This window comes from Plectropomus leopardus, chromosome 8, assembly GCF_008729295.1.
Source record: "Plectropomus leopardus isolate mb chromosome 8, YSFRI_Pleo_2.0, whole genome shotgun sequence".
Lineage (NCBI taxonomy): Eukaryota > Metazoa > Chordata > Actinopteri > Perciformes > Serranidae > Plectropomus > Plectropomus leopardus.
The window spans coordinates 24,055,132-24,081,978 of record NC_056470.1 but is presented as its reverse complement, the minus strand read 5'-3'; the positions used below and the strand labels follow the sequence as shown (position 1 = coordinate 24,081,978).

At 40.2% G+C, this 26,847-nt stretch overlaps 3 protein-coding genes across 3 annotated transcripts; 2 read left to right on the top strand and 1 right to left on the bottom strand.

Annotated features, from left to right (window-relative positions):
* Nucleotides 1–4,588: 4,588 nt before the first annotated feature.
* LOC121947207 lies at nt 4,589–12,167 on the top strand. The gene is made up of 5 exons (XM_042492145.1): nt 4,589–5,069; nt 6,828–7,016; nt 7,827–7,974; nt 9,948–10,115; nt 10,222–12,167. Exons 1-5 carry the CDS (start codon nt 4,994–4,996, stop codon nt 10,559–10,561), a joined length of 921 nt encoding a protein of 306 aa, XP_042348079.1. The 5' UTR covers nt 4,589–4,993; the 3' UTR covers nt 10,562–12,167.
* Nucleotides 12,160–20,618, top strand: LOC121947208 (caspase recruitment domain-containing protein 19-like). Its single transcript, XM_042492147.1, has 6 exons — nt 12,160–12,537; nt 15,015–15,160; nt 15,295–15,451; nt 16,371–16,439; nt 18,712–18,777; nt 18,969–20,618. Exons 1-6 carry the CDS (start codon nt 12,534–12,536, stop codon nt 19,055–19,057), a joined length of 531 nt encoding a protein of 176 aa, XP_042348081.1. The 5' UTR covers nt 12,160–12,533; the 3' UTR covers nt 19,058–20,618.
* Nucleotides 20,619–23,463: 2,845 nt separating this feature from the next.
* Nucleotides 23,464–26,847, bottom strand: LOC121946433 (ninjurin-1-like). The gene is made up of 2 exons (XM_042490990.1): nt 26,652–26,847; nt 23,464–23,606 (listed from the first exon to the last, which is right to left on the bottom strand). The coding sequence occupies exons 1-2, from the start codon at nt 26,842–26,844 to the stop codon at nt 23,464–23,466; spliced, it is 336 nt and encodes a 111-aa protein (XP_042346924.1). The 5' UTR covers nt 26,845–26,847.

Sequence of the window (26,847 nt, the reverse complement as noted above, 5' to 3'; positions counted from 1 at the left end):
CTTATAGTAACCCACTCAACAAAGCTCTCCATCCCCTCTGTAGAAGAAACCTTTGAATGTAGTAATTCCCATATGGATGCTGCAATGTAGTCAAGCAATTAACATCTCACTGGATGTTTGTTTTATCACTAAACCAAGGAAACTTTGGAGAGGGCACCTTCAGTGTCCTCCACCCAGACCTCCAGCCATATGCGGCCTGTTTCGAGCAGCAGTGTGAGATGGTGCCCCTCCTGCTCTACTTAATTACCTGTGTGATGGAGTGGCTCCCCACCCAGCAGAGCCACTGTGTCACACTGTGTCAGGGGCAGTGCGGACAAGTGGAGCTGACCACTCTCACCTTTTCTCTTTCTCTCCTGTCAGATCAGGTTAATAATAAAACAGCAATGGCCAGAGAGCATCTGCTTTTTGCTCCAGTGGATGTTTCAATCTCTATTTCTGCTTCTTTCCATTTGTTTTTTGGTCAACAAAATTCTCAACAGCCCTTTTTAATATGGTCAAAGGGGCATCATTGACTGTCCCGGGCTATTAGCAAGCCTCTTGGTTGTCTGTTAGACTGTGCAGAGCACAGAGTACACAAGCCTAGGCAGAGAATAAAGTGGAAGGCACTGAGAGTCCGAACTGTACCCACCGAGACTATGCCAGAACACATTACCTGTTGCTGTAGCAACCGTCTCTAAATCAGAAGAGAAAACTTGAACAATTTAAGCAGACTAATTCCTCAAAATGTCCTCTTCCACAATGTCTCTTCCTTTGTCTTCTCTTTCCTCTTAAACTGATGTAAAATATCCAAACACTGAATTCCTGGATTAAAAAATGGTATAGATAACGCTTTAAGTTTATTTAAAGGGGCAGTTCACCCCCAAATCAAAAATACAGGTTGGTCCTCTCTCACCTGTTGTGCTATTTATCAATCTAGATTGTTCTGGTGTGAGTTTCCGTGTGTTGGAGATATCAGCCATAGAGATATCTGCCGTCCCTCCAATATAGTTGAACTAGATGGCACTCGGCTTGTGCGCTCAATGCGCCAAAAAAAAACATTTTAAAAACTCAACAGCAATGTCTCTTTTTAGAAATCATTACCTGGTTACAGATACTACACCCACTAACCGTATCACTGCACAGAAGGAGGCGTGCATTTACTCATGCACAAAGACCCGTGCTCGTGACAGTGCAGGCTGTAAACATTAATGGCATCCTCCTCAGCTGAGCTGTAATAAAGTTTGCTCATTAGCACAAGATGAGCAAGTAATAGATGCACATTTTCTTCTGTGCGGTGACGCAGTTATCCAATACAGAAGACATGTCATTAAGTAGAAACATAGTTCCTACATGAAACTGCTTACATCAAGTTCTTTGGATAATTTTGAGTAACTGGGTCATGATTTCTGGAAAGAGACATTGGAGCCCGGTCTCACTCCTGACTCATCAAATACAGACGCTTGGTCAGTGTCCCTCAGCAGCAGACACCAACACACAGAGGCTGTCTTGGTAGTAGTATGATTTGCACCGGGCGGCACTGCAGACAACTACCAAAGTATTAAGAGCAAATAAGGTCACACAGCACAGGCGTGAGTGAGGATGAATGGGTCAAACAAACTCCTGACTTTAACCTTGGAGATCGCTGTTTGTGTCTCATGTGAAACAAAAAGTCTATTGAATTATTTCAATAATAACATAGTCAGCTAGTATGTGTAGCATCGTGACATATATGTCATGTGACCTTTTGTGACATTAGTAACAACTGTACTTATTTCAGGCAAACCATTGTGGGGTTTTTTCTAGACCTAACCACATGCTCATGCTGTCTAAACTAAGACTTTTGCCTGCGTTCTAAGTATATTTTGACAAAGACTGTATGCATTTCATGAACAGAAACTGTACATTTCCCTGGGAAAAGAGAAGTGGTTTTTGGATAGATGCAATGCATGTAAAAGTGTAATTTGACACACATCTCTAAGGCCAATATCTGCAACTTAAAATAAAAACATATTGATTTGGGGTGATGTGTCCCTTTAAGCGATTTGGCTTGCTTTTAAAACTATCCATGAGCACTGAGAGCTGAACTCAAGCCTCTCCTCCAGAGATGCACGAATTTAGAAATGTAAGGAGACTTGTTTCACGCCAACAGACTGATGAAGAGATCAGTGGAAACAATTAACGTTTTTACAGGCAACCAAAACACATACCTCTACTTCCTAACCTGATAAGTTAATGTATCTAAAAGAGCAGTGTTGCTTCATAACACAGAAGGGACAATAAGCAGCATATTTTACATTTACATAGTCCTTAAGTCTCAAGTACGAACACTTTTAATCAGTTATGCTAATATATTCATGAATGATGAGGCAAACTGCTGTCTGAACAGAGGCTCCCAGTGTGTCTGAGGTGGTGTGTGGGGGTTTGCTCAGGTGAACAGGGCTGCGCCTGTGGAGACACTTATCACCCACAGCAGAAACAGTCTCATGCATGCCCAGAATTCTCAATGACATCAGGCCGGCCGACGTGCAGTTTGAACAAGAGAAAAGCGCTGCTTTCAGATCAGAATGCCAAGTGGAAACAGGAACCTTCATATCGTGTGTGTGTGTGTGTGTGTGTGTGTGTGTGTGTGTGTGTGTGTGTGTGTGTGTGTAGACTTTTCTCTCTGTTAAAGTACAGAAAACGGATAAGTATTCTTTACTTCATTAAAATCACTTTTGCTCCATTTATAGTGGTTTATCATCATCATTACTTCCATGTAGCAACCATCCATGGTTACTTCTTCTGAGAAACCTGCCAGTAAAACAGCCTCATCATCCAGGCCACCAGTTGCCACCTTCACCACATGTCTAACCGAACTGTGACAGAGTGAGGCGCACAAACAGGGAAGTGAAAAAAACTGTCTGACTTGTTATCAGACAGATGTATGGTAACATTTAGAAGTGTGGCTCCTTACAGGGAAACAAAAGTTTTGACATTATGCAGTCAGATGTATTTCCACATCATAGCCGCAGGTTTCGGGGTGTAAGCAGGACATGCGTATTAGTCCTACACAATACACACAGTCAGGACTTTTACTTTGACAAACTCTGAGACATTTACACATAGACTATAAATAATGGACATAGCCACTCAACATTTCGGCCGTCGCCATCTTGTTTTTTTGGAGCCAGAAATGACCATATTGACATGAGAGGCTGGAGCGAGGAGTGGAACGGACTCATAAGCTCTTTTTACATAAAGATCACGCTGTCGGGCTGTTATGTAATCCCTTCTTCATGCTGCCTTTGCATGTAACGCAAAAGCGCCGGCCTCTAGTGTTGCATATAGGCATCAGCAGCTCTTTATAAACAATAACAATGGCATAACATGGCAACGACAATCATTTACCGACCCTGTTATATGGCTGCTGATCCTGTCCTCTGCTCAGAGGGTAAAGAGCTCCCTCATTTCAGCTTTTCCCAATTTGCAGAAATTTTCCATTGCTGTTCTTCTTCTTTTAATTAGCAGCTAACTGCTGTCAACTACATTTTCAGTCTCCCATGGTAGGTTGCATGCATAACATGTCATCAAAACAATACCTGTGCCACTAATTATCCCGTCCTGCCGGCTTTCCCATTTATTCAGACATCAGTTCGGCGCTGTTATAACCTCTGATGCTGACTTATAGGTGAGAAACTCTGTCCTCATTCCATGATGGTACCTTTATTACAGAACAGCAAGCAGGAATAACGGCATGAAATTCCCACCTTGAAGAGGCAGTGTAACACAGGCTATAGAGTGTAGCAACGCCTCACAGATAACCTGTCACTCAAGCTGCCATGCCCTTAAATATGCATAACTTTGGGTCCTAATAAAATGTAAATTGGTGAGTCATAAAAAAAAGAGTTGGGCATTTTAACATTTTAGGTTTAAGGGGAACTGCAGTTTTTGGTGTTGGCTTCATTTTTCAGCCTCAGAGTTTTCCGCATGCATTTATACTATAAATTGGTGCCAAAACTGAATAAACTGGTGCATAAAAATTAACCAAAAAGAAAGAAATTAAGTTTGATGCGAAAGACTTTCTGCCAAAGGACCTCCAAACCCCCATTTCATATTTGTCTGACCTAATTTTGAAATGAAACCTACATCCTTGCCTCTCACGGTTTTTATAAGACTCTTACATGACATTGCATTGTCAGTCTGACTTTTTGCCTTGATGTATTTGGCACTACTGCCAACGTTATTTAGCCTAATTGAACATCTTGTATCTACTTTAAAGCTGATGGTGAGCATCAGTTTATAAACTCCTCAGTGATGGTGTTCTGTAGAATTGCTGTAAAAGCCATTTTGAACATAATCAAGCCACACATCTCTTTAAATTCAGCTGTCTGACTTGGAACTTGCTATCTAAAACCCTCAAACCTGATTTGTGTGTGCAAATACTAGTTGTGCGAATGTGAATACTGGTGTCAGAACTCTGTGCAGAGGCAAACAGAATCTCTTGATGGCCCCATATTCCGGCCACAGTTTTTGTATCACATGTTCAACCGTGTCAAAATCACCACATCCTGACTCAAACAGAGGAGCGGTGCTACATCCTGCCCCCAATGAGCGGGTTTATTGCTGCTGTAGTCGCTCGTCGAGCGCAGCTCTGACAACCAGCTTGACCTGACCTGGTGTAATCCTCAGAGTCATTTTTTCCTCGGTCGACAAGTTGTCGGCCGATCACTTCATCTTTCCTAGCGGCGCTTATCCGTTAGCGCGACAGCAGCCACAGCGCGCAGTCCCAACCCGGTGCATTAGAATACGTTAATGTTGCGGCGAAAGAGCATTGTGGGAGGACTCTGTGTGCATGACAAACTGTTCACTGGAAGGTAGACGGACGAATAAAATCGCGTAGAGAAGCTCACGCACGACTCCAGCTCCACGGAATCCCGACTTGTTTACCCAAAACCGGGCACAGAGGAGCACCGTTGCGCAGTCTTTACGCACATCCAAAGAGCGGACTTGGAGGGGGCGTCTGTCTGTCACCACCATGTCAGCCGCAACAGCTTCAATAGCAGATGTGTCCAGGACTGATTTTACAAACAGTGATGACCGGAATAAGTCAGGTAAGGCTGATGAAACAGAAATGGTGTCTAATTCATACTCGAGTTGAGCGTGTGGGATGTGTGTGGGACGATTTGTTTTACGCACTTACTCCAGTTCTTTTATCAATACAATGGTCTGAATTTTAGGGTTTTACGTAAACATATGAGAAGGTCATCTACAAGTTGTGTGTCTTATTTAAACATGAATCCCTAAAACTCGCTACAAATGATAGAGATATGATGTGTATTGGTGCTGCTGTACCTCCTCTTATACAATAGGGACTTACAATACTTGCTGTGATAGCACTATTTCTAATTTCCTAATTATTGTTCTAGGATTAATAGTCAATGTATATAATGTGAGGTAGTTGCAGAATTTTATATTTTCTTAATGGGTGTTTGGTCATTTCTGAGCAATATAATTTGCATTAATAATACATTTTATATCATACAACAAGGATTGTTTAGGGAAATTAAATAAACTTCACATCTTTCTTCCCATTCTCATAATTTATTTATATTCTAAATGAAGAGGAAGTGAAAAGGGGAGGTGTCTCTGGTGGCTTTAACATCAGACACTCCTCGTGCAGATGCACAGCTGCGCATCTCACACGCACGCGCGCACAGACACACGTTACATAAAACTGATGCTCTCCATTTATCGGCAATGAAGTGCGTCCTTGTGTTACATAAACTTGAATATTGTGAGCTTATGCTAATAGCCTTCAGGGAGTATTTAGTTGAGTCTGACCTAGTGTGTCATTGTGACATCTGATCAGAAGCGGGTGTGATTATTTTAAAAGAAAATGTGCATATACTTCACTGTACCTCATCTCTTTCTGTCTGTCTTTCTGTCTGTCTATATGTGAATGAAACCTTGAACTTTTGATGTGACTTGACGCCCCTTGTGGTGATAAAAGTGCACCACATGTTTCTCCCAGAAGTGCACACAGCCTCTCTTAAATTCTGAGATGTTTTCCTTCAGTTTAATAGTTACAAAAAGGAACAATCCAAAATATTTCCAATGTCACAAGTCCATACTTTTTTAGTGAAAACCAGAGTTTCCCTCAGTAAACAGGCTTGTTATGACTGGCCTGGGCCCTGATCAAATTATCCTTCCCAGTCCTATTGGAAAACACTGAACTGATGTCACTCTGTTTATTCGCATTCCAACAGCTTGTGTCATGATGAAGTGATACTCTTATGTTGTAGGTTCTCCGTGACAGACTGCTGGCATGCACAGTGAGAGACCTCCCCTCTTGTAATATGCTGAGCATTTTGCTGTATGATAACCGGTTGTTTAGCATGGCTCCAGATGGCCCATGTGTTTCCACCAGCCTCGCAGGCCTTTTGTTTAATGATTTATCAAATTTCCTGCTTCGATACTGTTAGACTTCGATGCAGCGCAGCACCAGGCTGTTACAGGGGGGCCAGTGTTTTGTCACGCAGTGTTGTGCAGCCCTACAGGGTTCAGCACTGATAGCTGCGGAGTGATTGTCCTCATCCTCACTTTGAATCTCATCTGCAGTGCTCCATTCTTCTCTGTTGTTCACCCTGAACTGCTGTTGTGCTACTTTTGAATTTCTGAGTTTGTCTGATCATCTCTGCAAAAACAAATTTCTTTTGAAAAAACATGAATTAAACATGTATTCAAACTTTAGCTGAACTTTTGATGATTTATGCACATCTAAAATCTGCAGCATAATTCAATCACAGACACTGTTTTTGGATGCACACAATCTGATTCATCATAATGGTATCTTTGACCCTTTGTTTTAGGTCAGGCTCAGTGCACACCCATGCCCCTGCCAGCCCTGGGCACCCAGAGGATCATCCAGGGCAATGGCACAACTGTGGGTACAGTCATTTCCCTGCAGTGCCCAGCCAAACACAAACTGATTGGAGGTGAGCTGACTTGCGTCATGGGCCCCAACAGCACCCACTGGGAGGGGGAGACCTACTGTAAACGTAAGTAGAAATATGACAGTTAATACAGAGAGAATGTCACTTATTGTAGTGTATATGCCCGCTTGCAGTCAGGTGTAAGTTACTTTATTATTCATAGACTTTATAACCAAAATTTGTGTGTGTGAATAAAATATGCTTTTACTGAGAGAATTGCAGCGGCTGCAAAACTCCCCCTGAACTGTCATTCTCCTCATTATTCTGAAGAGATGGGATCTATATTAAACATTATGGGACAGGCATAGTGGCTATGGGCAATGTTACATGCAGACACTTAAGGTGTGATTTGGCTTTGCAATAATTAATTCTTCTGAATTATGTGAGGACACATTGGAGAGAAAATAATTTCTTGCTTGGGGAAAAAGCTCATTAAAGGAGAATATTAATGCTAATGGAGGCAGGGAGGAATAATTTCAAGCAGGTGCACAGTTAGCCGCTCTTTTGATGAGCGAGTGGAAACAGTGAGAGCAGGATCTTAATTATGTTTCAGGATCAGTCATCATGGGAGAGAAGAAGCTGTCTGATGTGAAAGTGAAAGAAATTAAAAATGGAATTCATGCTTTATTGTCCTTTCCGGGATGAGCTGGCGTGTAAAGTGACTTTATTTCAGCCAGCCTCTTCGGGTTAAATGATAATGAAAGACTTGTGATATGGCAGTGTATGTTGCAGTGCTTTTTGTGGTACCTGAGTCTGATAAGGATTTGTTGTTCAGAGATTTTGCAGCGTGATGAATGGAGTTGTCTAATATATTGAGTCCTTGACATGGAAACAAAGTCAATAAAATCTGTCCACTCTTCTTTTCTCACACTCCAGCTCTGTCCCCCCTAGAGGACTATGGTTTCCGTGTGGCTGTGCTGGCATCCATTGTAAGCACGGCCATAATCTTCTTCATGTCCGTGGCCTTCATCACCTGCTGTTTGCTAGACTGCATCAAAGAGGACAAAAGGAAAAAACATGAGAGGTGACGTAATGTACCAGTACCACAATGTAAACGTAGTCTCTTACAAGTAACAGTCATTATTAAAGGTGCTCCGCAGAGAAATAAAAGTTATGTTAACAGTTACTCACCAAAATGCATTGTGTGCATCTTGAAGCCTCTAAAAAATGCATTGAAAGGATTTCCTTTCTCAAAAACACATTTGCAAACTGATTCTTTATAAAAAAAAATAAACACAAGGAACTTTAATTTTGTGTTGATTTGGGTGCCCCATTCTGACAAAAGTGATGGTGTTCCTGAAATTAAGCAACCCAATTGCTAGAATAAATGCTGCCAATGTACATTTCAGTAAACACGGATATGTAATTTGCATGTTATATGGCATAGAAGCTGAAACTTTACATTTCAATAATACTGTGGTTGACGTGGTTATGTTTAGGTACTAAAGTTAATGTTTCGGCTTAAAATACCCACACGATCACGACTGGAAATGCTAATCTGTAACTATTGGTTTATTGGTCTCCAATAGTGGTCTGCAGTCATCTGTGACTTGGCAGCCTTCTCATCTCAGTGTTTGTCACACTATCCACCCCTCCAAGTCCAGATGATGAAGTCGGCTCATATATATGTAATCCGAACTTATTCACTTTAGAAACATTAATATGATACGTATGAAACATCCAAATGTAACGTATCCGTGATTCCATTTGCAGAAACATAGAATGCCAACATTACTTTGTGGCGAATGAGCTGCATGAGGACTGCATTTCCCACGGGCACCACCGCCTCGTGCTGTAAAGTTGTAAAGTTGATTTGGCTAGCACATACGTTTGTTTTGGAAGTGAGTAAAAGAAAGATGCAACTTATTGTTAATTCCATTTTTGTTTTTTGGACACATCTGTTTAATTCATATATTGATGTAAAACCACATCTTGCAAAATATTTCCTAAACAGAGATACACAGACCTGTCTAGGAGAAAGAGAGCCAATTAAGGATCAGTTTCGAATCCTTTCAAATCCTGCATTTCTCTCCATCTGTCAAGTGACAGACCAAAGCGGATTCAAGTTTTTTCCCATGCTCTATCACTGTCACTTTTAGCTTTTGTTTTTGTTCTTCATCAGTTCTTTTCTTTAATCTATGCTGATCTTGCCCCAGTATCAGCCATTATCACAGATGTAAATGTCAAAAATCAAATTCTGCTTCCTGTTAACTTACGTACTATTCACTGCAAAACTTTCATGGGAAAATGCTAAAATTGGTTCTTCTGTTCTGTATGCTGTAAATCGTTTCTTCTGGGAATTGGACCTGGGGACAGACAATGAGTATAACTACACAGAGTTAGCCAATTTTCTCACTGATGGTCTTGTTTGACATCAGTATTCAACTGAGTCTGTTTCATAGCCAGTTATAACTTCTTGTAGCAGCTTTAAGTATTTGAATACCAGCATTGTTTACATCCATGTTTACTGGCTTGCTGTCTGCTTCTTCCCTGCCTTTGCTGGCACATTGCTGCATGTCATGGGGTGTTTCCGCTACCTGTGGATCAGTGGAATAGTGTGAAACAATTGCCAGGACTGTGATCCTTGTCACCTGCTTGCCTGCATGTGCATCCTTGGGCATGAGACAATCAGAGCAGGGACTCACTTACAGAAAAACAGCTCCATAGCAACTGGAGGTCAAAAAAAGTCCACACAAGTATTTGTACAAGTATTATCAATAAATTATACTGAAAGTTTACAAATTCTGTAAAGTACCTAATAACTTTAGCTGTCAAATAAATGTAGTGTAATAAAAACTGCAACATAACCCCTCTCTGAGTATGAGTTGGCCAAGTCTAGTACCTCAAAGTTGTATTTAGTAACACTTTAAATGTTACTTTCCATTACTGAAAGGAAAGAATGGAAGAGAACAAATAAGTGAGTTATTAGTCAGTTTCCTGTGATGCATTTACAAACTGAAATACTGACATGCAGGTATAAATGTATTTTTCTAACAGGGAGTCTGATATGTGGCAGTGGGAGGAGCAGGCCCAACATCAGGAGGAACACAGGTCTCGCTACGGCCATAAAGGCAGGAACAACAACAACAACAACACCCAAGACCAGGTGTTTTCATTGTGGAACACTGGTAACCCAGCCATGTGTGACAGTATGCCACCCTGCAGGTAAGCTGTGGGCTGAACTGCTTTAACGGTCAAAACGAGAGAGAAAAAAACAAAAACTTAAAGCAGAAAAGTTGACGAAACCACTTTCTGTCTTTTTCTTCCACAGATGTCATCAGCAGTATGCCTGTAGTCCTGCCTGCACATATGGCCCCACTCCTCTGCTTTCTGTTCTTCCTGGCTATGACTACAACCAGCCTCTCTTACCCCGAAACCCAGAATCCTCACAGATTCGTGGTGAACCTGAATACCTTGGACCTCCTCTGTCCCCCTGTCAAACTATTAACCCAGGCCTGTTCCAAAGCTCAGCAATGGGGCCTGGTTTGGTGCCACAGTATGGAGGACATCAGAGCAGTTTCTCCGGAGCGAAGCCATCAACCACAGATGAATCCAACATGAGGAATATACACACTGCCAAAGATTTTTCCATTCGGATTATATCAGTGTGAGGTACACAGGAGGTGAATACCATCAGTCAAGAACTTGTTTACTGAACAAATATGTTGATCTGTGCAAAGAGGACTACAGGATGTAGTGACTGAGCATTCCTGATGTTGCTGAAATGATAATGTCCGCAGTTCTGCACAGTATGAAGGCTCTATAGGCATACTGATATGACAGACTTATGTGCCTTCCATAAACTGTAATGGCGCACTGCCCTCTGCCTGCAAAGAGGGGCCATTGCACATTCAGGACCCCAGCCTTGATGGATGACACTCCTTGTAATAGGAAGGTCGCTGACTTTCATGCCCTGAATAGAGCTTTTCATAAAAATGATGTTAAGTTAATGACAAAGGTTCAGTAGGTAACTTTTAGAAAAATAACTTTTTGTCATAGTTGCAGAAACTGTTTCTGTTTTTGACAGTAGTACATTAGACAGATGGTCTGTGAAATAATCAGGTTCCTCTGGCACCTCGGAGTATTCCTGATGGCATTTGTAAGAATCAACCGTGCCTCAACCAAAATAACCAATCCAAGGGTCCATGAGTCTGCTCCATTTTTTTCCACTGTTGCACCGCTTAACACACAAAGTAAAGGACGGGAGAGCTGTTTAAATGGAGTGTAATCAGCAGCCAGCAGCAACAACCACGTAACTGTCAACTGACAAAACAATGTCTGTCTACTTTCCTATAATTGCCTGCATTGACAGTAATTTTCACAACATGATTTTATGTGAGCCTGAATGACATTCATCAGCTCTCTGTCTTATCAGTCTTGACCTGTTTGTGTTTGTGTGGGCCATGTGGTCGTGGTTGCATAAATGCTGCAGAGTGCCCCCTTCCCCTGCACACGCACTCACTTTTCATCACCGGTTTTCTTCTCTTTAATTTGCTGGAACCATAGACTGCATATAAAGATGAACGACTTGTCCCTGCTCACCCCCGCTATGCTTAATTGAAGCTAAAATATACGGCTGCTGCCATCTTGCACTAGTGACGTCAATCGGAGCCAGAGTCTGCGCAGTGGCCGAAACACTGTTGGCAGCGCAGTGTGCGCATGGGCCATGATTGACACTTGCATTAGAGACTCCTCCTGGCTCTGATTTGCTAGTTTCATTCAAGGAAAGGTGGATTCTTGCAAGTGCCATTAGAAGCACTAGGTGGAGTCAGAGTGACATTATTTTTTAACAGATATGTTTGATATATATTTTTTATTTCACTATAAAAGTTATCTACTGTAGCTTTAAGGTGTTTATTGGAGCATAGTTTACAACAAAACTGAGGAAGTTGACAGAGAAACTAATTTCTGGACTGCAACGTCCACTTTGTTAGATGATGGAAAGCACCGGCCAGTATGTAAATACAATTTTTTTAAAGAATGTAAATAAATTAAAGCATTCTATGATAACAAGTGAGACTCTGTTGCAATGGAAGTAGTAGCCTACAATGATGTATTTCCCTCAGAGGGATCAATGCAAATATTTATATGCCAGCATGATAAGGCAGCTTCAGTATGTTTAATGATGCAGCTTACACACAGGAATCTAAAAATGCTAAAAGAATGTATTGTTAAAAAGAAATTAAAGAAAAAGAAATTAGACTATTATTATGATTATTATTAGTATTATTATTATTGAGCCTATAATTATCATAATTGCCCGGTTTATTTAATATTAGTTTAAATGGAAGAAGGGAATCAAATAAAGTGATAAGTGACACCTCTTTGTGGTTCAGTGTTTACAACAGAAAGCTAAGCTCCTGCTAATCTGCCTGACAGTCTACCGTCGCTGTCTGTGGACTAATAATCGCCATGTGGCCCTGAGGTCAGTCATGTGGTCCCTAGGCGGCGCAGCGTGATGCTGTAACCGGAGAGCAGGGACCATCACGCCGGGGAGACCAGGAAGTTTCACCGGGGGGCTGTCGGTCGGAAAGAGCAAGTCTCACACGCCGTTTGTTTGTCAGTATGACAGGTTTGTGAATCATGGGTAAGATATTTTGGCTCGTTTTGGATCATTGACAGAAATCAGTGCGCGCTCAGCTGGAGACGAAGGATCGCTGACAGCGTGTGTGGGTGCGCCACTTGTTGCATAAAATCTACAGTTTAAAGTGAACTAGTTGCTATAGCAATGTGTTATCAGATCCTTTAATGTTGGCTCCATGTGAGAAAGTATCTGGGTGTTACTTAACACCACTCAAAATAGCCTGAGTGCTCTATCTTAATGTCCACCCTATAAATACAACTGCAGCAGTTTCACAGACAGGTCTGTTCACAGTGTGTTATTTCATAGAGATATCCAGCCTTTTTATTAGATATGCATGATGGAGCTCTTCTGCCTGTCAGATCCAAATCTGAAGTTTGGTGAAGGGTCATTTTCTAACTAAGAGATGGCATAAATATGACATTAGGATGAGGCTGTTCAATTTGTTATTCCTGAATCTTGTTATCTGCTTGTTTACAGCAGAATACTCTGTCTCTCCTGTTTAAAGATGTGGTCAGTTGTATTGAATAAGTAAACAGAAAAACAATGCAGATTAGACATACACTCCGTGATGAAATTTACCATTGGACAAACTATTACCTCACTAAATTGTTTTTAAAGGAGCAGTGTGTAAGATTTAGTGGGATCCAGCTGTATTTAGCAGTGTGGTTTGCAGATTGCAACCAGCTAAACTTCGCCCTGTTACAATTGCTTCATAGTTCATTGTTCAGGATGTTTTTACTGGAAGCTGACTTATCTACAGAGGTCTCTTCTTTTCCAAAACGAATGGACCAGGTGATTAAAAGAGGTTTTTTTTTCTTTTTTGACTGAATGAGAAAATTTCAAGTTACAAATCAGTGTATCTTCAACACAGATGGGGTGCCAGCTCAGCACCTGCTAAAATGTGCTCACCCTTTTTCTGATCCAGACATTCAAGAGGTTTTTACTGTTAGCAGAACTGTCTACACAGGTCCATTCCTCTCCAAAACAAACTGACCTGGTGATTTAAGCCAGTAAAGTTACTTAATAAAATAGTTTTATGTTAAAAAACTGTGTTTTTCCTACACCCTGGGCTACTGTTAAATCATTGCAATGCATAATGGCAGTTTCTGAAGATGAGTACCTGCTCCTTCTAAACGGCTAATTTTAAGTTAACAAAAACACTATTATTATTATTTTCAGGTGATTATACACTAAAGAAAAATGTTTATTATATTAAATTCAATTTCTGCCAATACATTCCCCTAAATCCTACACACTGAACCTTTGATTTGTATTTGCTGCTTCTCTACCAGCTGTTGAAGATCAGCTGCAATTACAAATCTGCCTGCAGTGTAACATAGACACTTTTTCAGAAATCCTAATGATGTCAAACACATAATTGCACAGGCAAAGGTCTACAAAGGTCACGAGTAAACCCTCACCAACACTTACTGAGAAACATTAATTAGAGATGTGATTCTATACTACACAGTTATTTTGTCATAAAGCTCACAGTTTTCATTAACACCTCATTGTTGAAGATCTAGTTCGAAAGCACCAAAGTGAGCAGGGGAGGACATCAGCATGGAATTAGCAGCAAAATGTGATGAAGTCAGGGGCTGTATTTTTCAAAAAATGTAAGGCAGGGCAAGGCAGCTTTATTTGTATCGCACATTTCGTACAACATGCCAATTCAAAGTGCCGTACAGAGCACATAATATATAAAATACACATTTACATGAAATATAAAAAACAATTAAAGATACAGATTTACAATAAAGGAGTAAAAGATTAAAGAGATAAAATATAAAAGGTAGAATTAATTACTAAATGATTTTTTTAAAAAAAGTATTGGGGCTTTTCTAATATCATCTGGGAGGTTATTCCAGGTCTGTGCTGCACGATGACAAAATGCAGCTTCACCATGTTTTGTTTCAACTCTTAGAACAGTCAGTAGGCTCAAATGTCTAAAATTTAGACAAATTACAGACTTAAATGACAAATTAGTTAACAGCACATTTAACAGTCAACAAGAGCATGAGCTTCACTAAACTGGTATATGCTGCATTTTTCACAAGCTTTCTATTGTAGCATCGTTCTGTTACTTATGCACACTTTAAGTCATCAACATGTTATTTTTACATAAAGTGTTGCCAAATGGACATTTTTATTGCAACTCTATTCACCTTTTTTAAAGAGGACAATAAACCTCTTAGTCATTTATTTTCAGAACAGGACGGATGCCAAGACCAGCTTACTAAGAAACTGCTTACTAGACTTGACATAAAATCTGCAGGCCTTGAATTAGAGCTTTGTAGCATGCTGTAATTGTGCAGGGCCATACATTTCTTATCCAACCTCCACATGATAACGCGTAAAATCTCTTAAATCAACAATGCCTTTATGTATATGAGTTTAGATATTAGAGTGTATAGTAGAGTGCCTTTCTTTGACACGGTCTGGTGCTCATCTCTTCTTTAACGTTTTCATTTCTTGACTAGACAATGATGATTACCATGAGCAGCTCCAGAGGGACGCCCAGTTCCTGTGCTCAGATCAGAGGATGGACACTGAGCTGGTTGACAGTCTGGTGCTGCAGCTGAACAGGATTTACCCACAGATACTCAGTGACAAGGAAGCCCAAAGGGTCACTACAGATAATATAAACCACAAAAACATCCTGTTTTGACAGTCACGCTCTTACACTTGAATCTGCACTGTTGTATGCGGCATACAGGTATGTGTGTGTAGTGATTTAATTCAGCACGTGTCTTCCTGCAGTTCAGGAACCTGAGTGTGCCCACCAAAGTGCGATTAGCTGAGTTGTTAAAACACCTGTATGGAAAGGGTGAGGAAGCATGTCAGGAATTCTACAGAGGACTTCACATTCATGCTGAGGACATCTACTCTAGCCTGCCCACCAGAGTCACACAAAGAGGTAAAAACACAGATGTGGTCCTGCAGACTCATAATTCAATGTATTTTTGAGATGTAATTTAGTGCAGAAATTCCTTGCAGTACTTTAGTGAGGAGATAAGATTAAATGAACAGTAGAATCAGAGCATGTTTTATATAAAACACATTATCAAAAATGATTAAAAAAAAAATGAGTCTAAAAACAATGGATATGATAAAAACATCCACAAAATGCTCAAAGCTGTTAATCTAAGTGCATGTGTCATAGTCATGTGTCAGTGTTCAAACACATCATCCTGTGGGTTTTCCAAAACTGTCTGTTCATCGTTTTCTAAAATTCCTGCACATAATGTTATTAAAGTTAATTACAGTGACTCATTATCAGGTGATTTTAAGCTGAAAAGCTTCTCTCTGCTTACACCAGTTGTCTGTATTAGAACATCTATTCATAAGTGTATGTAAGTATTGTTTAGTTTATGCACTATGTTTTAAAGGTCCAGTATGTAGGATTTAGGGGTATCTATAGACAGAAATGGTATATAATAATCACAACATAGCATTTTCATTACTTTGTAATCACCTGAAAATGGAAATGTTTGATTTTGTTATACAAACACTTGTGCTAGATAGGGCCATTTGTGATTTTGCAGTGGTAACTGAACTTCTCCTACATGCTTCTCCTGGCACACGGGAGAAGTTTCTTTCGACATTTTTCTGCCATTAAATCCCACATGTTGGCACCTTGAAGTGAGGTGGTTAGGCAAATCTCACCAGCAGCTTCCCTAGTAGTAGATCTGTGTAATTGACCTGTTTGGCCCTATGCAGGCTGATCCTGTTCAGGATACAGAGACAAGCCAACGTGCTTCCTTGATCTGACATTAGACAGGCTGTTATTTAAAATGCGGGATTTACCAATTAACCATTTGTGCTCTCTGTCCCAGAGATGGCCGATTCAAAATGGACGAACACTGTGGAAATCATCCCTGCGCGATATGCTCTTAATGACAGAGGTAAATCTAATCAACATCTCACACACACACTTAGAACAGTAGAACATTTTATATATATATATATATATATATATATATGAGATATCTGTGTGTCTGTGTCTTTTTAAGTTTAATTGGAAATACACATTTGTGTTTTATTTGAGCATGTTTGCATAAAAATGAAGAGTACTGTATATTGATACACATATACATGCAGTTAGAACACTCTCTTCCATTTTTTTAGGATAATGAGTATACTCACAGCAACGTCATAGGTAAAATATCTTTTTAGGTGAAGTGTGTCTTGTAAGGTCAGCAAGCCCCATCTTTTGCAGCAGGGACTTCTTTCTGTTGCTCGTGCATGAGGAGCAGTCTCTTTGCAAAAAAACTACAGGACATCGCTTTGTGTTGCTTAATTATCTAACTTCATCAGACAGTCATAAAATAATAATTAGTGGTTCTGGTTCTAGCTGAATTTGAAATGTTTTAGATATTAGTTTGAATATGTTTACAAATATAGACATCTGCTAAATAAGTGTTGGTGCAACATAAAGGACAGCACCAGTGGTTTTGCAGGTTTTAGCAGGTACAGTATGTACAATCCATGTATACTTTACATTATCATCAAAAACTTTTCAAAGGACACCATGTGTTTTTCGGATTGACTGTGTTTCAGTCCGTTTTTATTTCTCAACAACAGTGAAATACACATATGTGAGCAGGAGCTAATAAACACGTAGCCCTGCTGAAAACTGCATCAAAATATAATTCTAATTTACATTTTTCAAATGAGAAGAGGACAAGCATGGGTTAAGTTAAAGTCACCTATTAGAATATTACTTGAGTGAAAGTCTTAAAGTATCTGATATTTACTTTAATTAAGTATCGAAGTGAATTGTATGACATCAAATGCACTTAAGTATTGAAAGTAAAAGTTAAATAAATGCTGTTCATTAAAAGGCAGCAGTCAGAATTTTGAAAGTGTTGAAGTATAATGCTTTGTGACATATGCCTTAAAAATTGAGCATTCTTTAAACTTGCAGGAAAAACAAGGAGTTTGTTTTTGCAACGTAAAGAATTTTCAAGAACAAAATCCAGTTTTTCCCTCCCTCCCACTCCTTCATTCTCCATGTGTCCCCCTCCTCCTTTCCTTCCCTATTTTGTTGTTAGTAATTTGGAGGCTTGGGGGAAATGTAGTGGATTAATAATGTATATTTTATTTAGAAAATGTGGGGGAGTTTAAGTGAAAGTTGACAGAAATGTAAAAACTCAAGTAACGTACAGATAATCCCAAAAAATGCCTAAGTAATGTGACAAAGTATTATTACTTTGTTACATAAAAACACTGGTTATTTATACTGCATATATTGCCTTCTAATCTGTTCAATTACTTATTTACTTTATTTATTTTTTGCATCATTCATGTTTTTTAATACAAATAATGGGGATTGTGATGGGTTACCTTTTTAAGAAAGATGTTGCAGTCTTTGCAAATTGACTTTTGATCCTTTCCTGGCATTCACTGAAACTGGTGGCTTCCTGGAAAGTAGAAAGTCATTCTCAAAACTCATTTCAGTCCTTGGGAAATTGAGTTAAGATGTGTAATGTAATCATAATGTGTAGTTAATGGCCTTTTCTTTGTAGCCATATAAGTTTGTGTGCAGCACCCAGCATAGCTAGGGTGATTTTTTTTATTTTTAGATGGTGGTCTTACAGTTTGTGTCAGGGTGCATCTGTGCCCCTCATTGATCCCCAGTTAAACCCCTTAAAGCCCAACTAAGCTTTGTTCTTCAACAACTATAGTTGTCCGTTGAACCTTTTAACCCCTAGCATCAGAATGTGGGCCCTACTGCCCCACACCGCTTCACCATTCATCATCCCATTACATCCAGAGCTCTGGCTTTGTGGGTCAGTTAAGCTCACGTGTAAACCCCATCGTCCAAAACAGCTTCCTCTGTCCTGCATTCCTTTGAACAGCCAGGGGCGCATCCACTGGGTCAAAGGTGTGTCAGCAGGGAAGTGGGTCATCGGGGATGACTCCCAGTCACAAGTCAGACAAAGAAATGACAGCTTGTTTAGACTGTGAACAATAAGACGACTGTCTTTTCACAGAGCAACTTTGGACTCTTGACTCTTGCTGTATACTGGTGTACATTTTAGTTTGTTTTTAAGCTGTTTAGTTCATACCATTTATTCGAAAGACACCCACAATGCCCATTTGGTGTGCTGATCATGATTCATGTTTCTAGTTGTTGGTCACTGATAAGCACTTTATCCCTTTTTTTCTATGCAGGACCAATGTTCTTCCTGAGCTGTTTCAGTTTTGTAGCTGGCATTGCAGTGCTCTACTATTACGGAGGTGAGTCATACAGAAAGATGAAGTGCTCAGATTTATTCGTCCTTGGGTATTTGAAATTACTTCTGAATATCAAGAATGATTTTTATTACAATTATGATTCATTATCTAATTATTGCAGCCCTTCAAGCAGTTTTATTTCATATTTTAAACTTACCCTCCCACTCTGTTGTTGCCACTCTTTCTGCCCACAGAGGGTGAAACATTGAGAAGCACTCATCCGTTTCTTCACTGCTCTGCAGCAAGACTTAGCAAAGGCGCTAAAGATGTTTTCATTTCCTAAGCGGAGGTTGGAAAGTTAAATAAGGCTGTTAAGGCGATGCAATGCCTAAGAAGTAGCCCTGTGAGAGGAACAAGCCGTGAAATTTGCCTCTTTGCTGTGCCAAACTCATATACACGTAGAGAGCTAAAAATTGCACGCATTTGTAAGCACTAATTGACTTTGTTTTTTAATCTGAAGCTTTGATGACATTAACGTGAGTCATTCTTTGTTGAATTCCCACAAATGACAACAGTTTCCAAGAAAAAAATGGTTATTGTTCTACCATAATACTTGTATGTATGAGTCTTGAATTTATTGTGTGTACAGACCAATGATAATTCCAATCCCATTTTCAGCTAAAATTAAACGCAATATTAACTGCACAGTCACACAGATGTTCTCAGTCACTCCAGCTGATTAGACCTGTGTTCAGGGTAAAGCTGGGTGGAGCTGTGCTGAGAATTACATGATGTCACTAAAGTCTACACCCATCAGCCAAAAAATTAAAAACATTGACAGATGCAATGAGTAACACTGATCATCTTGTTACAATGTAATGTACTGCTGGGAAACCTTGGCTCTTGGAAATTATGTGGATGCCACCTGCCACGCTACACCCACCCAAACCCTGTTGTAGATCTGATACATCCCCTCATGGCAACCGCACTGTGCGATGGCAGTGGCCCCCACCAGCAGGACAGCGGGCAATGTCACACAGCAAAAACTGATGGCCTGAGAGGGGCGACCACTAGCTCTCGATCTAGCATCTGTGGGGCGTGCTGGTGCCCATCGCAACCACCAAGACTCAGAGCTTCCACCACCATCACACCCAGTGCCAAGACAAGTCAGAGCCAAGTCCAATCCAAGGAGGCTCCACCGTGGACCGGGGATACCTCTGGGGTACAGGCATGTCCCACGGATGCTCGATCAGATTGGGATCAGAGAAGTTTGGAGGCAGGGTCAGCGACTTAAGCTCTTTGTCACATTCCTTGGACCATTCCTGAGGAGTTTTTGCAGTGTGACATGGTGCATTGTCCAGCTGGGGGGGGGGCACTAACATCAAGGAGTAGCATTGACATAACGGGGTGTACTTGGTCTGTAACGATGTTTGAGTGGGTGGAGCATGTCGGTAGCATGCACATGAATGCCTTGACCAAAGGTGTCCCACATTGCATTGTAACAAGATGATCAAACTTTTCACTTCATCTGTCAGTGCTTCTGATTGGCTGATACGTGTATGTGCCAATACAAATGATAAAGCTTAAAGGTCCAGTGTGTAGGATTAAGGGAAATATATTGGAAGAAATGGAAGAGAATATTAATAACTATTTTCTAGGGCTGCCCGTTGAAAGTCAGAGATTTGAATAATCAGTCTGAGATCCATGTCAACTGGGATTCTTTAAGTAGAGCAGTTGCTTTTTTGTTGTTGTTGCTGCAGAGTGATTGCTCTTGACTTTCACACTACTCTTTGGTGCAAGCACCTACTGACATTAAGGCAGCGGCACAGTGGGAAAGATAGACTGCACCATAAGGTGAAGAAGTGGTGAATTTATAGCTCACCGCAAGTTAATACGATACAGTCTCTGGCTTTTGTTTGACGTTAGCAACATTATGATCTGGTGTTAGCACAGGTAGCTTGTTTACTGTAACTTGAATGCCGCTGTCACATGAATGTCCCACTGAGACTGTTCAACTTTTTTTACATGAAAATGAATCGTGAATTGTTAAATATTCGTATTGAACAGCCAACTCTGGGTCAGGTATAGGTATAATTCTGAGTCAGGTACAGTGCAAATTTGTTAATTAATGTAAAATCACCTGAAAATGACCCGTTTATATCTACATGGGAGCGAATACTTTTCCATGGAGTCTGCCATGTTGTACCACCATGTTTTTACCATCCCCCAGAACAGACAAACCAAACACTGCCTCTAGACAGGGCCATTTGCGTTTTTGCATCGGCCACTGCAGTTTTCCCACACACTTGGCACACAGCAAAAGTTTCAGTTGGTTGCAAACCTGCAACCTCACTGCTACCTCACTGATAGATGCTAACTGCAAATAAATCCTACACACTAGACCTTTGAGTTGTTCCACCCCTTATAGATACAACTAAAACCAACTGAACAGAAGGACGAGGGAGATGTCAGTCAAGTGCAATTTATACACTGTCCTGAGAAGAAGTTTACTGAGGCAACATCAGTAAAACTACCTGTGTTGGTAGCTTGAATTGACAGTGCTGTGCATGCAAACACATACTCCAGAACAGTTTGTAATTCACACCACATATATTTCCATCCACTCACCCACTTTCAGTGCCTTTTAAAACTGTGATAATGAGACTGTTGAAAAATCTACTGACTAAAGTGCACTCAAATAATGTTCAAATATTGCTCAATTAAAGCACATTTTGAAATTACTTGGAGTTGCATCTTACTTTTAATCCAGTATGACAAAGAACTGAAAAAGATGTACTCAAAAATGTGTACAGTTAATTAGCATCAAATGTGAAATTCACAGTTCAGTGATTAGCTATTCTGGGTTTGTGTCTGGCACTCTGTAAACATGAAATGGAAAGGATGGTAAAATATTTATTACACTGATTGAACAGCAGCTATAAATGCACTAGAGGGTGCTGCTGCCTTGTTCAGTCCACCAAAGTAGGAAACAAGGGTAGTGGAAAACGTTCTGGTGTGCTATAACAATGACAAATTGGAGCAACAGACAGCCTTCATTAATGAATAATGACAATCAAACTGATTGAATGAATGGAGTCAACTTAATTATACGCTACATTAAACGCTGTTGACTGCTGAAGACAGACTTTTTGGGGGGGGGATGCATTTCATACTCACTTAAAGCCCTTTCAAGTACTTCTTATATTTATGAGTCAGTAGGAAAATGGTTATATCAAAGATACAGTCCAGCTCTGGAGAATTCAGGTGTCTGATCTTAGGAGAATAGCATTGATTTTCTGCCTCTTTCTTCTCTGCAGAGAGAGAGCAAGCGATGAGAGAAGGGAGTGATGGGGAGGCGCTAAAGGGGGCTGCAAGTGTCACTAGGGTGATTGTACATTTCAAATACTGGTATCCACATTCCCAGGAGGAAGCTATTAATAGTCCTGCAGCGCACGATCTTGTTGATCACCAGCATCTTCTGATGGTGGACCCCTGCAGAGCCAGTCATGTTCAACTTTAGGACTAAGATGGAGCCTGCAGAGTGGGAGCCACACACATACATAATGTATATACAGTATATCAGTCCACAGATCTGCCCTGAGTGGAGCTGTGTGTGTCATCAATCTGGTTCTTGGCTCGTCTGGCTGTTTCCACGGTTACCAATGATAGTTGTGGAGGAGGAAAAAGGATCAGAATGTGACGTCAGTTTATCATCTGAAAGGTGCTTTGTCACAGTCACGTTGAAGGAAATTATAGATAGGAGCATGAATATTCTTCAGGTGTTTAGCAGATGCTTATGTGAAACAGGCTCAAACTGCTCTTATGTTCTTGTGTCAAACCGCCGAAGTGTATAAAATGAGCATTTGCCTGGGCTCTAATTGGGGTTTTGGTGACATTGCTGAAACACAGTCTAATTAAGGCTTCCATTTTAACGAGCACTTCTGTTGACTCTGACTCACCAGCTGTTGGTCTGGACAACCACAGACACACTCCAGGTTTGCTCACTCGGAGTCATGGCACAACCAAACATTGTTATAATTGAATGTTAGGCATGTGGTTGGGCAGCAGATGTGTCGGTCAGGTTAAAGCAGTGGAGGTGAGGAGGAGCTTTTAGTCAAATGAGGCACACCCTCCTGGACCCGTCAAAGCTCCTGAGCTGTCTGGAAAAGAAGCATGACATCTTGCTTGAACGTCATCAGTGCGATTAAAAATTGAAGCCTTGTTCTGCTGTCAGCATTTGTGAGTGAGTTTAACTGTGCATCTGTGTCTGGCGTGTGCTCGGGGTCACTCTCGGGCAGCAAAGGAGACAGACAGTGTGAGGTCACATGTGTCTCCACTTTCCTGTTTGTCCACTAAGAACAAATGTTGTGTTGTTTACGTACCAGACCCCTTCATCACTACTGCAGGTTCTCTCTTGTTTTCTGTTTTCTCTTCGTGCAGGACAATGATTTTCTGGTAAATGACCAGGAGTAGGAATTTGTGTGAGTTATTTTCCATTGGAAGTTTCTCTGAGAGCCTGGAGAGGTCAGTGTGTTTGTAGGTCAGGTCGGGGATTGTGAAGGTCAGGTCAGGGGAGGAAAGGACCAAAAACATGCTGACTACATGAATGTCTATAGGAGACAGCTGCACAGAAAGGCGGGAGAGAATATACCTTTGTTCAGAGATGGGAGCAGAGAAAGAGGCTGAGCATAAAGAATAGATGTGAGCAGCAAAAATAGAAAGAATACCTGCGTGTGTGTGTGTTCTTGGTCAGTCACTGCGGTTTGGCCTGTGGACTCCGAAGGCTGTGATAAAGACGTTGACCACAACTATGATAAAAACCAAGCCTGTGGCCAAGTTTTCCATAATGTTCAGCCTCCAGTGCTTCTGCTCATCATTCAGGTTCCATTGAACTGCAGACAAAACCAGGAAACACAATTAAAAAAACACTCAATTTTAGCAGTCCACTTGATTCTGGGAGTCAAGCCAAATCATTATCTACAGATTTACTGTCGACCATAAATTCATATATTCTTAATTCTGGGCTCAGGGAGCTCACGTCCAAGAGTGATCACAAAAAAATGCAGAGGATCAGATATTTAATTTTGAGGAGGGCATATGAGGATAAAGTTTAATTCAGGCTTCTGCAGACTGGGGTTCTCTTTAAAAGCTCAAAAAATATACATAACATTATTTGATTATACTGAGCAGACATATTTTATTTTTTATTCTATTTTACTTATGTAAAAGGGACTGTGCATGATTTAAAACAGGGATAGGCAAACTGCAGCTCAGGAGCGGCCTGTAGACCTAAAGTGATTCTTTCAGTAAAAATATGTATTAGAAGTGCTTATAGGCTAATTTAGACTTAATAGGCACATATATACATATTTGTTATGTGATAGCATTTTTTCTGTATTTTATAGGGAATTTTCTATTCTATATTAACATTCTTGACTGTTGTGATTGTTTGTCTTTATTTTTATTTCATCTTAACATGTTTTTGATTGCATTAAACAAATGCCTTATATAACCTACTTCATAATTAATTTTAATCACTAGGATAACGTGCTACACATTTTTTTCTCTCTAGGAAAAATAAATAAATAGCCTATCATGCTGTAGCCCATCTCTGTATTTCATCACATGCATCAAATGTTAAAGCTCAGTTGAAAAGGAAAGGTTACCAACTCAATACAAATTAGTGCTTAAATGATACCATACAAGAAGAATATAATTTTCAGAAATGTAGTGCGCATGTACAGTACAAAATCAGCTATGTATCTTTTGATTGTTTTTTGTGATTCATTTTAAAAAAGTATAGTTTTATTACCTTTTTGACCCGTGATGACATTAACACATTCAGAGTTTCTACATTGAGGTGTTTTCCAAATACTTGTTATTAGGCATCAGTCTGTCGCTGTGAATTCAGCCACTGAAGACAAACTAAGACAAATAGGCTTCTGGTTCAAAGCACACAGAAATAACCAGAAATAACAATACAGGGAAGAGTCAACTGATCAAGGGAAGCTTGTATTTCCTGTTTGACTCTGCTTCATTTTATTTGTACTTAATCATCTTGATGTTAACAAAATTCGCAAAATAACCTCAACTAATCCATGTTATGACAACTAGTAAAAGGTGTCATTTCATCATCACAGGGATCAGCCTATGAATGATGTTTAAATTAAGGTGTGATTAGGGGAATGTGTGTGTAGGGAACTGTGACTCTACAGATACATTACTTGTCCATGCACATGCACGCGCATGTGTGTGTGTTTGTTTGTGGAAGATTACCAAAGGTTAAACGGTGTAAGGACCCCGCCTGGCTGTGTGTGTGTGTCTGATCTGCCCGGGGTGGGGTGGACTGAGATTTGGGGGGGTCAGTGGTATGTAGGCCACTCACATCACGCACCACTGGCTCCATTAGACAGAGCTGGATCCACGGGTGAGGGAGGGAAGGGCGGTGGGGGTAGCAGGGTTCAGAGCAGTCAAAGAAAATGAAGGAGGAGGAAGAATGAAAAGAGCGATGAGTGCGATGTGTTGATTTTCTGGTGGAGACGAGGGGTGCTGCTACGGGGCCAGGAGAGTCAGAAGATTTGGGGGATGGAGGAGGTCAGATGGGGCAGGTGTTCATTAATGTGTGATGACTATCACATGCTGACTGACCTTCTTTCTGACATGTGGTGGAAAAAGATGCAAAGGCAAAATCTTATTTTAAAGTTAATTATTATTGATCATAGTAATGATGATGAATTACTGTTATTATGATTTTACACAGTTAACACCAAGAAAAAATACAAAGTGGTAAAAATGTGTATATATACATCTCTGTTGCTCTCTAAAATATATATCTTTTTTTGCAGAAAAGTAGCTCCAACAGTGACATTGCATCAAAAACAAAATTTGACATCACAAAACAAACTGAAAAAATCTACTGAAAAATAAGACACAGGTATTAAAAAAAGAATTTATTTAGTTGTTTTGTTTTGATATTTTTGCATTTTGATATGAGCTAAACTCTTCTTTTTTTTTTTAACAATGACAGCCTTTCTAAATCTTCTTTTTTTCAGTGTCAACTTTCTGTCACTGTTTTGGCGGGGGAAAAAATATGCTAAAAAAAGAGTGACATGAAGAAAAAAATTAGAATATTGTCACAGACACATCAGATGCAAAAAATATAGAAATAAAATAAAAATCATTTTTAATGGCTGTGTTTTATCTCGATACAGATTTTTTTTTCCAGTGCAAAATTAGTTTTTTAATGCCAAAAGTTAGAAAATAAACCAAATATTATATTGCATTCATAAATGATTATTTTTAGATGATTAAGATTATAGATTATTATAAAATATACAGGTAGTAGTAGTACTGGTCATGTTTGAGCTGTAAGGAGGATACTGATAAACAGTATTTTATTTACTCCTCTCATCAGAGCTGAGATGAGTCAGTGTGACCTGGCTAAAGTTCACTGACCTGCTGTTCAGTCCATCTGAGGAAAATATACTACAGTCTTACCCACACCAGTATATCTCATCTCTAACTCATCTTCTCATCTTAATGCACCTGTTTTTTCCAACCCCTGGATGTAACTGTTAAATGCAGACATCTTCAAAATCTCTAGACATGTGAGTAGATGGCTTCTATTTACTCTAAGACATGAGCACTGACACATATTGACACTTTTTCACAGACAAAATGAAACAACATCCCTCCCTTGACTTCCACATGTGCTGACAGCAGCACTAAAACCTTGTGAACTCTGACATCTGGCCTGGTTGCCATGGTTACGACTAGATTACGATTGGTAATGGGTTTGTCAGGAGTCAGTGGACTTGACATTGGTGAATCTTGCTGAGGGGTGCACGAAGGGCTAGTGAAGGTTGAGACATGTGAAGCTTAGAGGACAAAGACAGGTTTATGGACCAAAAGGGCTCAGGCTCTGTTTGTTTTCTCACCTATGAAGATGAGGAGCACCCCGACTGTGACCTGCAGAAGGAGGGAGATGCTGATCAGGGTGACAATGGGGGTGTAAAAGGAGAAGTTTGGCCCCTGGTCCAGTACAGCCTTTAGCTGGGAGGCGTTGGCCATCAGCAGAGCTACATCCAGCATGCTCTCAGCCGCACTCTTCTTATTAGCATAGTGGTTCATGTT

Bases quoted from the DNA above. Each gene is read 5' to 3' on its own strand.
- LOC121947208 (XM_042492147.1), top strand. The intron at 15,452-16,370 runs GTAAAAACACAG...TCTCTGTCCCAG, and splicing joins CACCAGAGTCACACAAAGAG to AGATGGCCGATTCAAAATGG. The intron at 16,440-18,711 runs GTAAATCTAATC...TTTTCTATGCAG, and splicing joins ATATGCTCTTAATGACAGAG to GACCAATGTTCTTCCTGAGC.
- LOC121947207 (XM_042492145.1), top strand. From the start codon at position 4,994: ATGTCAGCCGCAACAGCTTCAATAGCAGATGTGTCCAGGACTGATTTT. The intron at 5,070-6,827 runs GTAAGGCTGATG...CCTTTGTTTTAG, and splicing joins TGATGACCGGAATAAGTCAG to GTCAGGCTCAGTGCACACCC. The intron at 7,975-9,947 runs GTGACGTAATGT...TTTTTCTAACAG, and splicing joins AAAAGGAAAAAACATGAGAG to GGAGTCTGATATGTGGCAGT.
- LOC121946433 (XM_042490990.1), bottom strand. From the start codon at position 26,844: ATGAACCACTATGCTAATAAGAAGAGTGCGGCTGAGAGCATGCTGGAT. The intron at 23,607-26,651 runs GTGAGAAAACAA...TTTTGTCTGCAG, and splicing joins GGTGCTCCTCATCTTCATAG to TTCAATGGAACCTGAATGAT.